This window comes from Solanum tuberosum, unplaced genomic scaffold, assembly GCF_000226075.1.
Source record: "Solanum tuberosum cultivar DM 1-3 516 R44 unplaced genomic scaffold, SolTub_3.0 scf00040, whole genome shotgun sequence".
NCBI lineage: Eukaryota > Viridiplantae > Streptophyta > Magnoliopsida > Solanales > Solanaceae > Solanum > Solanum tuberosum.
The window spans coordinates 410,341-428,063 of NW_006238964.1; the positions used below are offsets into that span (position 1 = coordinate 410,341).

The window sequence follows — 17,723 nt, forward strand, 5'->3', positions numbered from 1 at the left end:
TTTAATGTAAGATAATAGAATATCCATAGATATTAACTAACGTAAAGATTGCACAAGGACACATAAAGAAATAAAGGGATTACAAACCCCAGAGAAAGAAAGTGGTACATAAAATATGCTTTATATTTAAACTTGGGATTAAAGAATGCTAATTAATCTTCAACATGTCATCCTTTTGTATAGGAGCTTTCCTAACATTTCACCTACTTGCACTTGCTTCACCTCGTACTGTTCTTCTATATGTTGTGTACAACGCTTCTTGCATCATAAATTACTAGTACAGAAGCTAAAATAATAACCACGACGCTAAACTACGCTTGCCTCCGCCAACTTCTTTTGGCTCCGGCCAACAAGTAACTCATAATCCTGCAAAATATAGAGGTATAGGTGTAATAAAACATGACAAAACACAACCCTTTGCATATATCAAGCTACTACTGAGGTTCTAAGATCACACAACGCTGCAATCTGTGTGCCATTTTTCTTTTTTGTTTAAACCGTCCAGTATTCAAAACTCACCCATCCGACTAATCTGGTTTTGCGCCACATAAGGCCCGTTTAAAGGGGAAAATGCTCCCTCCAAGATTTTCTCCTTTTCCAAGGGTTCAAACCAAGACCATAATTAAGAATGGAGGAATACGGCACTCCTTGGACTTAACTGGTGTGTGCACAAACTATTAAATTTGGTTGGAGAAACCATTACTCTAGGCAGAATTAGTATAAGTAAAAGGCGTGTTTGACGTCCATTTCTGTTGCAGGTACAGGTTGAGAGACAGAAGGTCTGCCAGAAGTAAAGCTGTACTAGTTGACAACCCCTCTCTCCCACCAAATTTACGAGAAACAGGCTTACAGAAAGAGACTGCTACCTAATGTACTAATGCATAAGAAATGGTTCTACAATTCTCTACAATAACAAAGACGAATATAATCAAACATACCACGTATGAAAGAAACAACTGCTGACAACCAGTGAGAGCTAACCTGTACAATAGCTTGCGCACAAAGCTTTCCTGATAAGACAGCGCCTTCCATTGAAGCCAAGTATTTCTGTTTCGTGTAGTCACCAGCTAAATAAAACCCCTCTATAGGGGATCTTTGCAAGGGCCGACAAGGTTCACAACCTGGCACTGTTTTATAAACAGACCTGATAGAAAAAAAACAGATCAATCAGGATTCATACGTAGATTCCATTTGGACTCGATTCTAGCAAATGCAGGACTTTCAAATATGGTCTAAATATACTCGTATGAAGAGTGAAAAACCATATCATGATGACCAACTATGAAAGACAAATGCTATATTACCTTGGAGTTTTGACAACATGATACTTTAATATTTTTGCTTTGCTTTGATCTGCTGAAATTTCATCAGGAAAAAGTGTTGCTAGTTCCTTCATCGTGGCATCAATTATTTCTGAGTCGCTGCGAGATATCCACTCTTCTGCAGGTGCAAAAACCAATTCCAACATAGACTGATTGGGGTTGTAATATTCCTGCATAGAGGCCAGTTATGTCAGAGGGTCCTAAAACACACATGAAGGGAATGGGATAATGACTATACACAGCAAAGGAAAATATTTTTACGGTAGACAATTGTCTGAGTGTTCTATCATGTGCCTCTTTGATCAAGTTTAACTTCTCCAGCTTTTCGGTAATGCTTTATTTTTTGTACAGCATTTCCACAACCAATAAAACTGAGAAGTGGGTTTATAGACTCTTTCCAAAAACTGCAGGTAACACTGAATTAAGTTCCCTTTTTACCCCTCCACCCCCACCCCCACCCCCAGGCAACAAGAACCTAAATAGCTAATAAAAGAATTTTATCCCATTAAATTCTTAATCTATTAGCAAAGGGAAAAAAATCCCTGCCTAAGTTTCGTCAAAATTTCTTTACTTGTCCTTCGTAACTTGCCTCCTGTGGTGGCCCATGCACAGACAGGATCATAGTGCTGACTATTCCATACAGACAAAACCAATATCATTGTACATCCTAAATGAAGATTACAACAGCAGGAATTCATACAAGACCAGCAAGCATTATCATTATGCAATTAACACAAATTCATACATAACTCCACAGATAATAATTTGAGAGCAATATGAATGGTTACAGATGAGTACCTTACATGTGACAGACATGTCAGCATACACACTGAGCAGTGAGCTTCTGCATGAATATGAAAGAGAAATTAAGAAAGGGAACCAATAGAAGTATCAGAAACAACACAATATTCTAAGAATTGCAAAAGGAGCTCTATTAATCTTGTCTCCACCAACAGAGGTGCCATTTAAAAAGTAAGGGGACATAATCAACATATAGCTAATGAAATGTGGACGACTTGGATCTCCAGTCCATTTTTCATGCCACGGAGAAGTGGTTGCCATGACATGTCATGTCTATCCTCGACTGAATCTCACCGGCTAATGCTTAAAGAAGGGATTTTCACCGGGAAGTGGGAGGGGCAAAAAGAAATGATTTTTAGACCAACAAATATTTCACTTTCTATCAAACGTAGCATTTTGCAATGATATGAATCTAATGTTTTTAGTCACAAGGAAACTTGCAGGAAATCGATAATCCGTCTTCATTTTTGTGTTCCTAACTATTGTGCCAGATGTAGTCTTGGAGGCGAAGAATAAAATATATCAAAGTTGCATGTGTCTATGATATCCGATCGTCCAATAACTTTATAATGTGTTATTTTACACAAAACTGTTCTTCTGGGAGCATTCTTAGGAGGGATGCTGTGTTTTTTCTACAACAAAAAATTTTTTCAACTGTTTACGAGAGAGAGGAAGAGCCGTAACTTACTTGATGTTGTATCTAATAATAACGAGACTGGAAGAGGGGGGAAGGGAACTAAATGAAAATGAAGTCATCGACACACAAGCTGCTTTGGAAGAATAAAGTGAATGAAATTAACCTGCTGAAGAGCAAATGATCATATGTGTTCTTCAGTTTTCTGTCGAACCTGCAATTTAATTGATACAATCGTTATTGGTTCGATACCAGTAATGGTAGTCGCTTCAATATATTAAGGATACATATGCATTCATGATTGAGAATTTACTTTTCAGCAGATAATTCAGCCACTAATGGCCAAAACGAAAGTAGTTCTGCTCATTAAAATATGTACAGAAATTTGCACTTTTTCCTATCAGAGTTCTGGAAACATCCATAAGTTCCACGTTCAAGGGAAATTTACACAAGACCGAGGATATGCATGTCAACATTTATAAACATAAACACGTATGTATAGACATTTCATTGCACATACATAGATATGCTACACGAAGAACAAACACTAACAAGTAAAATATTCACCACTAACCATATATGTACATTTATAACAGGTACTCCGACTAACTTCTCCAACTTTTGGAAATATGGAATCTCTTTCCAGTCTTCAGGCAAAAGCAGCTTGAAAATATCCACTAATTGGTTCATCAAAAGTCAGCAAAAATCACAAAATCATATTAAGAACGTGAAAACTGGAAGAATCAACTTGTATAATTGATATTATACCTGGAGTGGCAAACACAAAAGCATCGCCCTCAATTGTACTACCGTCATTCAGTATAAAACACTTGACACTCCCATCCTCATTCAACTCAATCTTTTTTATTCGTGAGTTCAATCTGACTTGGCCACCTTTTGACTCGATGTGTTCAACAATCGGCATGCAAAGTCTCTCAGGAGGGTTACCATCTAAAAAGGCCATTTTTGAACCATGTTTCTCCTGTTGATTAATAAATGAAATATATCAGAAAAGCTAAACTGAGTGGAGAAATTCACCATCATTTCTTGTTCTTTCTAGGTTTGTTTGTTTGTTTCCAGGTTAGAAGTAGTTCACCTTCAATTCTTCAAGACATAAAAATGCATACTAGATGACAACAGAGCTGTTTGAAAGTGAATCAGTCAAGTAGTCCTTCATCCATGAGATTCAGGGAATGCCTAACTAGGGGTCCATTTGCATGGTAGAATTTGAAAAAGTTAAATAGATGTTCCAGAAGATGATTCAGAAAAGTAATGGGAAAAGAAAAAGGAGGAGAAGGATGGTTAATATAAGTGTCCAAATTGACATAAATCAGTTCCACTCCTGCTAGTAGAATCTTCTAAGAGTACGTCAATCAAAAAAAAACTTCTCCAGCAGTCGAACAATATGCCCTCAACCTAGAGAAACCTGTCCCTACAAATGAAATCTAGAGCAGCAAGCCACTCCCTCCAAAAGTAACCAGCAAACCCCAAGTAGTATATTCTTTTACAGACGGTAACTTCAAAAGTTTCATCTTCGAAACGATCATTATAAATGCTTCCTGCAGCAATGTAGTGTCGGGTACCAAACAAGATGCACTCAAGGACATTCAATCACATTTAAGTTCCTTAGTGAGAGATTTCCTGTTATATGAGAGACCTGGAAGAGATAAATTAATTCTTTATCTCTCTTTTTGTTTTGGATGTGGGATCAGGATTCTAACCTGAAGAAACCTGTTCAATGCAATCAAGATGCACTGCATTGACAGTTCGTCAGGGTTTATAAAGTTAAGTGCCTTTGACATGGCGATGAACACTTCATCTGTCACCCTATCCGGCACACCCTGCAAAACAAATTGCTGCGGCTAAGATTTGCTAGATGTATGCTGCTAGCAAAAGAAAGGCAGGTAGACAATCTAACACCTCAAATGAACAATGTGTGTGAACTGTGAACTATACAGCCAGGTTTATGCTTAAAAAGTAACATAACTAATTACGCACTTGCTTTCTCATCCAGTCCTTAACACTTATCCCGTCTTGAGCTTCAACATAAGATTGCCCTCCAAGCATTGCTGGCAAGAGTCCAATTGCAAATTTGACTTTCTCTGGCCATGTAAGCATTTCATTGTTCTTTAGGATGGCCAAAACTCCTGCAAATTATATCAAAGCAGTTAACACTTTAGCTGCACACAAAAGGTCCGATGAAAAAGTAATGAACCTTACTGCTCTTTTAAGGTTAGTAAAGTCCCATAGGTGTAATTGAATAATCAATTTAATAACTTTTAGGGAAGTTTGACAACATGATTATTTATGATGTGCTCACCATTTAAAGGAGCGGGTAAAGCTTCGGGGAAATCAAAGCGGCTAAATTCTCCTGGCTTGCTTGGCATTGCAAATATCATTGAATGTTCCTTCCACTGCAATCGATCATTAATCCCTAATTCTCCAAACAGGTTCTGAATATTTGGGTAAGCCCCAACTTAAAAGAGATCAAGCACTAATTTGTAAGAGTCACAATATGAATATCAAGATGAGAAAGGAAAAGCAAGGCATAATACAGATTTTCTGACAATAATAGCTATTTGTAAGAGACCAATAACAAACAAGGACAGGAGATGTCTAATGGACAAAAGATCTTGAAAAATCATAATGACAGTATTAGAAGATTAACGAAAAAATATTAAAATGTAAGGTCAAACTTACAGAATATATGCAAACCAGTCTCGTACCAATCTCCATCATCATCTTTCCATGCAGCTACCTAAAGGGAGAAACAAATTCTCAACATTAGAACAGAAAGAATAATGCTAAATCAATTGTTTGCTTTTACAACGAGATTCTTGGTGACTGCGTAAGTAAGATAATCCATTCTAGCCATTTCCACATGAAAGCATATAGATGCATAAAATGCGAGATAGAAATAGCTTGCAAATAGACTCTTGGTTAAAGGGCATTGAGTAGGCAAAAAGGTTAAACTAAAATATGCATCAAAACATAGAACAAATAGTAAGTATATGCCAACACCAACTTGCACCTAAAGACAAATGTAACTAAAGCAAGTAGACAGAAAGGACATCTGTTCTTCAGAGAAAAATATGCATCTAAGCATGCCCCCAAGGCCTAGCTCAAGTGGCAGAAGGTGGAGGATTTGTGGCTTAGGTCGCAGGTTCAAGCCCCACACCATGCAAAGCGAAGCCCGGTATTTAAGTGGAGAAGGGTAGAGGGGCGGGCCCATTATCCACCGAGTTTAGAAGGCTGTGATTGGTCCAAAGGGCGGGTCACAGACGGATTTCTCGGTTATCAAAAAAAAAAAAATATGCATCTAAGCATAGAACAAACTAACAGAGAGGGGTTTTTATTTCGAAACTACTTAACATAGTGTACTACACTAAAGATATCAGCTAGTTTACGTAGCATCTCACAGAAAAGACAGAACATTTATATGAAACAGACCCTACCCCAAAAAGGACTACTAATAAGGAAAGACACAAAAAGAAAAGGATTTTTTTTTTAAAAAAAGGTAATATTTTAGTCTTCTTAACCTTTCCACCTAGAACATCCCTTGCCTCCAGTAGTATCGGTTTGTGACCAGCATCTGCCAAATATTTTGCTGTAGACAAACCACCCAAACCTGATATTCCAAAAAGTTGAATTATCATAGAATCATGTTATAGCTCCATTTATCTGAAACAGCTATCTAGTACATTGCGTAGCATTCTTTATTATATACTCTGTAGTGCAATAGAACAAATCATGCAAATAACATTTCTTTAGGTAGTCAGGTAATTTTCAACTAGTTGATTACAGACTAGTACAGTATTTTGCAAGCCTAGTCAATGAACAAGTTCAATGTAGCTGAGAGGTCACTGCTCCAGCATTGTAAAGATGAAATATGAAGATCTATCATATATCTCCTTCACTTTCTCACAGATTGCATGCATTAGAAGACTGCAACCCCTTTTTGTATAACTTAAATTGGTGTTCAAATTTTGGAACTCCACATACTGCAATTTATAGGTATAGTGGGATCAATCTTGCACTGGAGAATTGATATATACACCTCTAATACTTCAGAGTCACCATTTGGACATGTCACTCAATCAATAGCATGTTCACTGACTTATCATGGCTCAAATGATAGAGAGATAAGACATTATAACGGCAGCAATAAAGAGAGTAATGGCAGAATAGTCAAAATTTACTACTTGTGTAACTGCTCCTAATCCAATCCGCAGGGACTTTCTATTTAGTTGCAAAATGACAAGAGCTTAATTACCTCAAATTTTGTAGTCTAAAACAGTTAATCAGAAAAGGCATGTACAGGTACAATAAATATTCTAATGATAATACAACAGTAAACTGCTTCCTTCGAAATAAAGCAAAATGAATGCTACAAATATCACCTGCACCAGCAATAACAATCTCTAATGGTTTAGTTGGGCGCGGAGAAGCACGGAATGTTGATGATAAGAATGCAGCCTCCAAATAGTTAACTGTATTGTCTAGCTCTGGTCTTGGATAATCAATGCATACTACCTGAATGACAAGATACTTCCTTTATTATAGAGAAATATATGCCTTGAGATGATAATTCAAGTCATCATTCTATAGAATTCAAACCAAACCTTTAAAGGCCCCAAGTCCTTAACCAATCTTCTGGTCGTGGCATGGGGAGTACGAATCTTTAACTTATGACCCATTGATTCGCTACCAGCAAAACATAACGAATTCCTTTGCAAGCAACCATCTCGACTTTCAGTTCCCAAAGAAGACGACCTCGAGCTCCAAAGATAAGCTGAACTACCTTGGACTCTCAAATTAACAGCAGAAACAAGTCCAATTTGAGGCATTTTACTGAAAACTAACAGTAAAACCTGCCATGAGGATATTTCACAGTAAGAAAATTGTCCATTTCTGAACCTAAATACTAAGTAAAATTCCCTTCCCTTTTTTTTTTTGTCAAGATTCTAGCTCAGAGGCATTTATGAAACAAATTTATATACAAAAAGTAAAAAAGATTCTAGCTTTACCGTCCTCTTACACTGTGCACAAAATCAAGTAGAAAAAAGAAAACACCCACCAAAAAAATAAACAAGATCCACGAGCCCCAGAAGTTAAACGAGTGGCACACACTAAAGATGAAATCAAAGAAACAAAAATCTTTTCTTACCTCGGAATGAATGAAACCAGCTAGTAGATATAGGAAGTGGCTATGCAGAATTAAGCAACCAAAAAATTTTGGTTGGGTTGAAGTTGAAGAGTCAAAAATGAAAACTTTGAAATTTTTGTGGTGGTTTGGCAGTTACCCAAAAAAAAGATACCCAGACAAAGAATTGGGAATGCTATAACAAGTAAAAACGTATAATCTTGAATCTTTTCTGTATAAATAAACTAATTTATTGTGAAGATGCCTGCTTTCGGTGGTTTGGCCACTTCCCTTAACGTTTGGTATTTTCATTCTTTAACTCAATCTGCTGTTTGCCTACAAACCAAAATTTAACACGTCCCACCATAGCCACACTTGGGAGATAAACCTTTTTTTTTTCTTTAATATCTAAGTTCTACCTAATTTATTGTAAATTTAACACCACACCCTATTTAGAACCTGTTTGAACTGACTTAAAAAAAAAAAAAATTTAAGTCTTAAAAAAAATAAATAGAAAAGGCATATTTTTTGTTCTTAAGTTATTTTTTTAACTTGTCAAATACTTTCCAACTTATTTTAAGTTATTTTTATATTTATCAAACACTTCTGATCAAAACTGACATAAAAATAGGTTTAACCAATTTTTTAAGTCAATCCAAACACCCTCTTAATCTTTTCAAGAATATAATTTGTGTTCTCATTCATTATACCGATTTTTTGAAGCATGAAGCATAATATAGCACAAACATTTTTTTATTTCATATGAAAAAAGAAAAGTTGAAATAGTAGCCGAAAATATATACATTAGCTATGGAATATAAATATTTTGGGTTGAGCGGTCAAATTTATACAACATTGCCCCAAAAAGGTCATTGTACGACGTTTGTTAAAGGACAGGATGTTTGAGTTAAGTAAAATACGTAGAATGCTACTTGCTTGTTTCATAGTTCAAGAAATATTAACGCTTTGCAATGCTACCAAATACTACGAGTTTTACTTTTACATCATGTAGGCATTTTAATGTGTAAAATGAGCACATTATGTAGTAGTTTTGAGGACTAAACTATTAGGTGCAGGATGTACTAATTAAGAAAGTTATAACGGTCGTGGCAGAGGTTATTGCGGCTGCAGGTTAGCTGGGGTTAAAAAAAAAAAAAAGACCACATATTCTACAAAGGGAAGTCTTATTTGAACATATAGTTCACTGAACTCATAAACAAAAAGCTGATTTTACTTTCGATAAATGAACTCCAAAACAACCTTCAAAAACTAAACTGAACACTTTCTGCATGATCTTCTGTAGCTGTAAACCCCACTATTTTGTGACAAAAGTATTTCTAAAAAGACGACATTTGGGTACTTCTCTCTGTTCCAAGTCTGACGGAGTTCACATAATCAACTGGGCTGTGGGCAGAAATACCAGGAAGGAAAAGTCCTAGCACGCGAAGCACAACTGATTCCCAGCACTCCTCATACTCGGCTCCATATATGTGACCCATTGTAAAGCTTCTGATGAGCTCCCATCCAGCATTCAGATACAATGGTATCAGAAATCGCAGCCCAAAATAGTTTCTGTTTGGCTCTTCATCGACATTCTATAGACAACCATGAAAAAGTATTAGTACAACACAGAAAACATTTTCATTTCATATTAGACGACTTTACGATGAGGAAACAGCAAAAGAATTGAGACTGAACACTATGAAATTAATGAATTTGACAAATGTTTCATCATCTAAGAAGCTTGAATGGATATTAAAGGAAAATGTGCTGCAAGCCAATTGACATTTCTACAAGAACACCAGATATTAGACAAGCAACATTTATAACTGTAGAAAGAATAGGGCATTGAAGCTTTTACCTGCTCAACGTATAAGCTGTTGTAGTACTTGCAAATCCCAAAGTGTTTAAACAGGAATGTTTTATTATCATAAGGTAATCTTGGCACAAGATCATTGGAATAAACAACTCTGAAGTACTTTGGGACTGGATGTTCCAAATGGGCTTCCATGAACCTCCCTAACTGTCTGTTCCCAACCCTTGGCTGCCCATATGTATATATTCCCAATAATCGTTCCATGACATTCATCTCCTCATGCAGCACTAGGATTGTCGGGAATAATATAGCTAATGCTCCACCAAGGCTATGGCCTGTAACAACAAACTTTGCATTCTTGTGCTCATTGAGTAACCTTTTGAGTTTACTTCTGACAACATAGTATGCCGTCCTCTCTGGCATATCTAGTTTGAACTTCTTTGAGCCGGTATCAGTAGGCCTATCTGATTCAGGCGACTGGTCTGACACACTGTGTGCATCAGAATCACTGAACATGGTAGAAGATTCAGAACTTTCTGAAGGAGCAATAGTTGCATCATTCTCTAACTTGGTGAATTTCTGATTATTCATGAACAGTTGTTCATGAAAAGTAGAGGCTTTAGCTCTGCTCCCTAAACCTAAGGCTTCCAAGAAACCCATGTGTACTTTGCCAAGTTTTGGAATCTCATACCAAGAATAGTCAAAATCAGTGATCCAGTCATCAGCATCAAAAGGCTCCGTGCCCCTGAAGCTGATGACTATCAAGTTTGCATCTTTTGGCTTATCGCACAATATAAAAACCTGGGTGGACATCTCTTTCTCGAAATCTATATCAGCAAGTGCAGAGGAAGAACAAGAAAACAGCCCATAAATCAGAAGATGTCATAACAATTGATGATGAAGAAAAAGAAGTAAATGAGTCAAAAGTCTGCTCCAACATAGAAAATAAACCAGTAACAGTGATAAACAAATAAAAGGATGACAATGTGGTTTTATTTTCCCTTCAAGACTGGCAAGAAGCGACTTGCAAGTTTAAAAGATTAACTCTCCCCCGAGAGAGGGTATGCTTAAATGGTAATTTTATATGACTCGAATGTAAGGTAAAGGCTGAATTCTCACCATTCCAACAATTGTAGAAATCCACAAAATGCATCTGTTATGGAAAGCAATTTAAAGTATAAGTTTTCATAAACAACATGGTAAACTTATTTTCTTCCATTAGTTAGAGCAGAAGAACAAAAAACGAGAAGGAATCATAACATAACCTTCCAGTGAATATTTACGACATTCTGAACAACCTTTGCATTCTCGTAGGCCAACTTTGAAGCCATCATACAGAGGTCCATAAGGACTCTGTGTCCTATTCCAAGTTGAATATTTTTCTGCCAGAAATCAGGCTCTCCAATTTCCTTGGTTAACGTCTCACTCTTGTATAAGTCTATACGCCCATCTAAATGCCCAATAGCACTTATAAACATTTCTGACCCTCTCTGTGGCATCACCACGTTTCCTGTTTTCACAAAACTTTTTTGTTGATGAATAGGAGTATATAATTACACAGACAAAGCTTGATAATGGAAACACGACACAATAGTTTGAGCCAGCATTCAACTCAAAAAGATAAGCATGTCCTCAGATCATGATATTTAGTAGCAAGTAAGTGCATATATATGCGTAGCAGCAGGGTGAATGGAAGCATTGAACTAATGTCAGATTGTTATACTTTTGTTCCTAAATTTTGGAAGTCCTATTCAAATCAACGATCGATACGCTTCTTCCAAATGGCAAGAATAACACTTTATAAGAATGCAAATTCCAAAGATTGCCCAACAAAAAAGCTAAGCAGACAAAATCAGCACCTCATGGAACATGTGACTCATATTAAAATTCTTTTTGTTTCCACCCCAACCTTTCGATGGTGAAGGTGTTCAACCAAGTAAACTCATGAATCAATACATCCTTAGGGGAAAAAACACTTTAAACTTTTTTGTAGCTAGGGACAGTACTGCATAATACTTAAATCCATGGATGTGTACATTATAATTAAGCTAAAATAATACTCTTTTAAAAAGGAGGAAGGAAAGAAAGTGTTAAGTAGTTACTTACCATGCAAGATATTGTAGAAAAGGCCAAAAAAGTTGCCATTGAGAGAGAGAAGGTTGAGGATGAACTCGAGGAGATACCCAAACCACTCCATGGGTTTACCGAAAATGGCGATTATTTTCCGCACTATAATGGATACAAATATAACCCATCTATGATCAGGATGGCCACCACCACGTGGCACACCGGTAACGCCGTCGGAATAGTGAAGAAATTTATCACTGTTACCTGATTGGACGAAGCGCATGAGGTCCAAAATTCCTCCAGTTTGGTAATTCACAATGAAAAACCGCGAATCCCCAGTCCATTCACCTCCATTTTTAGAAGTGGCCATTTTTGCAAGCAAAGCAACTTATTGGAATTTAGTTGGTTGGCTCTTAATACTACTAAGTCATAGATTAATAAATAAATGCATCTGGAGGATAAGTGTGAATTTATTTATTATGATTGTAATTCTGAGAATTAAAACAGACTCACGTGTAGGAAGGAAATGGGTTGGGTATTTTGCGTCACTGTCAAACCGTCACAAGTGGAGAAGATGTTTGTCCGTCCAAGATTGTACATTGACTGTTGTGGGCCATTCATTTATCCAAAGAGAATCTTTCGACGTTTGGGCTTTTTACTTCTTTTGGGTTAAGTAACAACATGCATACGTGACGCAATCTCCCATTCTAAACTCTAGAATTTACCAACTTCCATGTTCAACAAAGATGATAATTATGAACCCAAGAATAAATTGAAATCTAAAGCGTATGGGTTTATTAAGTGATTTCATCAGCGCTATACAAACACAAACACAGCCGCAAAGTTTGTTTCGCTGTTGCTTCACCATTGCAAGCCAAACCACTTTCTCTTTTTTCATAAACAAGATTCCATTAATCCATTCCCAAATATCCTTCAAAAATAAGGGTTATTTACACACATATTTATATTTATGTCCTTCGTAACAAACAAGTATAATTTTATCATTTAGTATCATAATAATCCCACAAGTTATCAATTTCTAAAGAATGTAGGTATAAAGTCTAGCTGCTAAAAGCTAAAAATTATTGACCAACATAATTTAAGTGCAAAAATTGAAGACCAACTCATTTGAAAGGTAAAATGTGCAATTATGTACACAAAATTACTAGCTTTCTCTTACGGGCCAAATTTTGTATAGGAGTATCAAACTTGAGTCACCAATAGTGTCCATTGGAGATTAGGCCCAGCCCATCTGCAGAAACGAGTTTTTATAGTTGGACTTGACAACTCTGGACCGGCTTTGGGGGTCTTCTTTTTGAGTTGATTGTATGGTTGTAACAAGAATAGAATAATTTCACGAGGCAAATACAGTGTATCTCAAACAATATATGTAATTATAAATGCACTGAGTAATTAGCATCTATATTAGTGCGTTTTAGGTAAGTTGCTCGTACTTTTATCATAAATAGTGTCATAGGAGATATATTGGGGAAGGAGATCCTAATTTATCAATATTTAATGAAGGTGAACCTTAATAGAATTAAAAAGGCATTGCATTGTTCATGAAATGGATGATCTATAGACTATAGTTAACGAGTTTGAAAAGGGAGTTGGGAGAAATACGTAGGCAGCATAAAATTGCTGAGTCAACAGAAAGGACAATCTCCACCGACAATCAAGTCCAAACCCCTGGCCCTGCCCGCACGCACTCAAATTATACTATCGGTACTGCGCTAACTTTACTAATTTCCATAAGAAAATTCATTTCGCCCATGCTTCAACGTTCTACATAATTTAATACTTTCTGTGTATATTTTTTCTTGGCTACTTTAAATTACTATGAATTTTACATGTTACTTTCGTTTCATATTAGATGTTCACTTTTTTGTTTTGCATGATACTTAAGAAATTATAAATAATACTATAAGATAATTTTACTAATTCACCCCATAAAAAAAAATAGAATTTTTACAAGCAAATGTAAATACTTTCAAAAGAATTAATTGTAAGGATAATATAGAAAAAATTAATTAATGTTTTTTTTTATCTAATAAGATGGACAATTAATATGGAATAACTATTTTTAGTATAATGATCGACTAATATAGAACGGAAGGAATAACAATTAATATGAATATATATATTTTATCACAATATCCATACTATTGGATGAATAGTTTATTAATGAGTATTTGTTGCTAGTACGCTCTCATTATATTTAATTGTTCATTATACTAAAAATAGTTGTTTAACAATATTTATTTAGTTTGGAAAATTATGAGATATTGTACCCTTTATGACTGTTTTACCCTTAACATTAAATACTATTCAATAATCATTATACTTTTCAAAGCATTAAATTTAATATATTCAAATGGTAATATAGTCATATGACTTTTATTATTTATTATTATATCTTAAGGTGTGTATTAAGTCAATAGTGGACAACTATTGTTTGACATAAAAAATATTTTATGTGCCAGTATTTACTCAGACACATAGATTTAGAGTCTAATGACTTTTGATTTTTAACTTATTTTTATCAATTTAAATTTAGATCAAGTGCTAATAAATATTTCAAAATGGTATTTCGACTTAAAAGTGTTTATATAAGTCAATCCAAAGAAGCTCTAAAATATAATTGTCCATATGGTCCTTTGGGACTATGGCGTATGTGTATGGTGAGTGGTTTCTATTTTGATGATCGAAGTCATCGTCTCTTTGTGGCCTTCCATTAAGTTTTTAACTTATTTATTTGGTCTGAAGCCTTCCATCAGGTTGATTAAAAGCTTAAGTTCATGCATTCGATCGGTTGTGTTGTTTTCTATATTATGTAATAAAATAATAATAATATTGTTCACCTACCAAGTGGAGTACTTGTTTTTAAAGCATAAATAAAATAAAATAATAGTATTTGGAATTGGTTGAATACATGACATATATACACCAGCTCCTAGTCTGCTGTATTTCTCAATGCGCGTTTCGGTGATTTGCTGGGACCAACCATATATACATTTTCTCCAAAAAAAAATAAAATGGGTCAAGTTTGCAAATTTCTGAATATAATATTACTAGTTTCACAGCACGTGCGTTGTACGTGTATATGTATATATAATATACGATGTTATAAAATAAAATTAATATTACTAAATTAATAAATTTTTAGTAAATAATTATAGTTTAAAGAACATAGGACAAGTGCTTTTAAATGATTAATACAAATTGTCATAGAGTTACTTGTATTTTTTAGATCAAAATGACCAGATATCATTGAAACATTTCAAAATACATTCAAAATTTAAATATGGGGAGAAAGTGACATTTCTTTAGTAGTATTATTTTTTACTTTACTAAATTTTGTAAGCAAATTTAACCAATAAAAATTTAAAAAAATACCAATAGTCTTTCCTCTTGAGGTTATGAACATAAATTATGGACACCAATTTAAGTATATTTTTTCTCTTAAATATTTATACTTGAAATTTAGTATGTGCCTGACACTAATAAGGATTACCATAAATATTTCAATATTTTATCTTTATACACAATCTTATTTTTACTTGTTGTCTAATGAAAGTATCTAGTATCTTATAGAAGTTGTATCGTGATATAAAATATTAAAAATTTTAAATAATAAAAATTAATAGATGAATAAAATTTAAAGGATTGTTTATAAAATCTTTAATTTGATTTAAGATTATTTTATGATCAATCACTATTTTCTTATCTATTTTATATAGCTAGCAAGGAGTGTATCTTGTGACATACCATTTTCTAACACAAAATAATAGAAAATTCATACTTAAAAATTTTCATACTCAATATAAATATTTTAAAAAAAATATATGGAACGATACATAGCCAATGAAGAAGGAAGACAAAAATATATGATCATGCTATATTCACTATAGTGTTCCATTTGATTAAAATATCTTGCCACCACCACTTTACTTTCTCCGTTCATTTTTACTTACATATCTATTAAAAAAATATTATTATCATATTATAAGTAAAAGTGAAAATCTATTTTTGAAATAGTGAAATTAATATCAAAACTAATGATTCAATAGACTACATTGATGCCCATTGTTTTAGCAAAATTATCATGAAAGAAACTCCTTCATTAGAGGGTAAAAAAATAATTAAAAGAAACAAAGAACCAATATCTTACCCAAATCATGTGACTACTTTCTTATTTGTTTATTATTATTGTCTTTCCTACAACTTTTCGTCACTGTTAACTCATGAAAATCGTAAGAAAAAATACGAGTGTGAATTTATGAATGATTTGCTACAATTTGTTCACCAACTCAGTCTTATGTGGTACCTCGAATTTTGTTGAACTTTGAACTTAATCAACTGTTGCAAATAACCCTGAGATTATTTAAGAAGAAGAAAAAGTAGAAAACTTTAAAAAAATCGTAGTTTAAAAGTGAGAGGAAGCCCCTCAATTTATAGCTAACAAATAGTAGTATGAATATGTGTTAATTGTGCCTTATCAGAAAAGTTACAACCTTTCGAAAAAGTCACTGCTTATCGGAAAAGTCACAACCTTTTGCAAAAGTTACAACTCATCGGAAAAGGCACAACCCTTTGGAAAAGTCACAACCCTTTGAAAAAATCACAACTCTTCAGAAAAGTCACAACTCATCGAAAATGTCAAAACCCGTCAAAGTAGTCACAACCATTTGGAAAAGTCACAACTCTTTAATATGAAAGGGTATCTACTCTTAATATAATACAAATAATTAAATTAATAAATAAAATAAATTAATTATTTTTAATTAGGAGTATTATAGCAATTTAACATTCAATTTAGGAGTTCATGTTTTAAGGTAGTATATATAGATATAGATACTATGAATAAAATTACTAAGTTTTGTTTATTTTCCATTACAAAGCTAATATGCAAATAGTGGACCTAAGCAAGACGAACGTACATGACTTAGTCTTAAGGTTAATCAATACAATACAATAGTATACTTTTAATAATTTTGTTTTATGACAATTCCAAATGTTTAAGAACAAATTTATAAGAACAGTGGCTTATGCTTTAATCAAATTATATAATGACACGTAAAATAAGATAAAGAGACACCAAATGTTACGAAAATTGATTTGATTGTAATTACTATGATTAAGTGAACAGAGAAGACAAATTCGAATTAGTTATCAATTGATGTGCTTTAAGTAAGATACAATAGTTAAATGGTCCCTTGTTAGTTAACTGATTACAGAGCAAATATCAAATCACACAACAAATTAAATGATTTGCGGAAAAAACGTGGTCTTAATTAAGCTAATGGTAGGACTGAAAATGTTAATTTGAAAAGTTCATGTTCCAACTAGAGAATAGCGTGTGTCATATGTGTAATGTGTTTTACATTTAAACTCTTCTACTATTTTCATTAATTATGAATTATGATGGCGACTTCAAAGCTGACTTGTAGATCTAGATAACTCAAAGTTGCTTGCTCATAGATTAAACTCCATTTAATACGTCGACATGCAATTATTCAATAACATTTACCTTTTGGCCAGAAAATTTAAAATAACATATTTCACACTATGGAAAAAAGATCAATTTATTTTAAAATAAAAATAATATAATAGACTTTTTAAATTTCTGGTCATTTAGCATTACCCTTTTAATTAATATTTTCCTTCATATATTGTTTGGCGTTTCATTTAAAAAAATATTTAATTTTCACTCCCTATTCCATTTTATTGGTCATGTTTACTAAAAATTAATTATACCAAAATATTTGTTTTAGAAAAATGAGAGAGAATTGATATATATATATATATATATATATATATATAATTATTGCTATAATAAATATATAGAGAGATTAATGTGGTGAAAATAAGAAGTAGTAATAGATTAAAATTATAAAAGAATATATTGAATTATTTAGTCATATTAATTATTCTTTTATT

The 17,723-nt window shown here is 33.8% G+C and overlaps 2 protein-coding genes across 3 annotated transcripts; both read right to left on the minus strand.

The window, feature by feature from the left end:
* Positions 1-63: 63 nt before the first annotated feature.
* LOC102577582 (phytoene dehydrogenase, chloroplastic/chromoplastic) lies at positions 64-8,262 on the minus strand. 2 transcript variants are annotated; one of them, XM_015306724.1, is made up of 15 exons: positions 7,925-8,262; positions 7,380-7,608; positions 7,158-7,290; positions 6,297-6,385; positions 5,458-5,515; positions 5,078-5,233; positions 4,756-4,904; positions 4,479-4,598; positions 3,526-3,739; positions 3,332-3,434; positions 2,924-2,971; positions 2,121-2,166; positions 1,305-1,492; positions 982-1,144; positions 64-366 (listed from the first exon to the last, which is right to left on the minus strand). In XM_015306724.1, the coding sequence occupies exons 2-15, from the start codon at positions 7,602-7,604 to the stop codon at positions 307-309; spliced, it is 1,752 nt and encodes a 583-aa protein (XP_015162210.1). In that variant the 5' UTR covers positions 7,605-7,608; positions 7,925-8,262; the 3' UTR covers positions 64-306. The 2 variants fall into 2 exon arrangements, with proteins under 2 accessions (XP_015162210.1, XP_006342880.1); XM_006342818.2 differs by having other exon boundaries at positions 7,380-7,628.
* Positions 8,263-9,050: 788 nt separating this feature from the next.
* On the minus strand, positions 9,051-12,305 carry LOC102583491 (uncharacterized). The gene is made up of 5 exons (XM_006342819.2): positions 11,823-12,305; positions 10,982-11,226; positions 10,836-10,869; positions 9,762-10,543; positions 9,051-9,495 (listed from the first exon to the last, which is right to left on the minus strand). Exons 1-5 carry the CDS (start codon positions 12,151-12,153, stop codon positions 9,238-9,240), a joined length of 1,650 nt encoding a protein of 549 aa, XP_006342881.1. The 5' UTR covers positions 12,154-12,305; the 3' UTR covers positions 9,051-9,237.
* Positions 12,306-17,723: the final 5,418 nt, after the last annotated feature.

Coding starts and splice junctions, on each gene's coding strand:
- LOC102583491 (XM_006342819.2), bottom strand. CDS start 12,153: ATGGCCACTTCTAAAAATGGAGGTGAATGGACTGGGGATTCGCGGTTT. Junction 10,870..10,981: donor TCGTAAATATTCACTGGAAG/GTTATGTTATGA, acceptor TTTCCATAACAG/ATGCATTTTGTGGATTTCTA. Junction 9,496..9,761: donor ACAGCTTATACGTTGAGCAG/GTAAAAGCTTCA, acceptor GGTTGTCTATAG/AATGTCGATGAAGAGCCAAA.
- LOC102577582 (XM_015306724.1), bottom strand. CDS start 7,604: ATGCCTCAAATTGGACTTGTTTCTGCTGTTAATTTGAGAGTCCAAGGT. Junction 6,386..7,157: donor GATTGTTATTGCTGGTGCAG/GTGATATTTGTA, acceptor TTGGAATATCAG/GTTTGGGTGGTTTGTCTACA. Junction 3,435..3,525: donor TTTTGTGTTTGCCACTCCAG/GTATAATATCAA, acceptor TGAACCAATTAG/TGGATATTTTCAAGCTGCTT.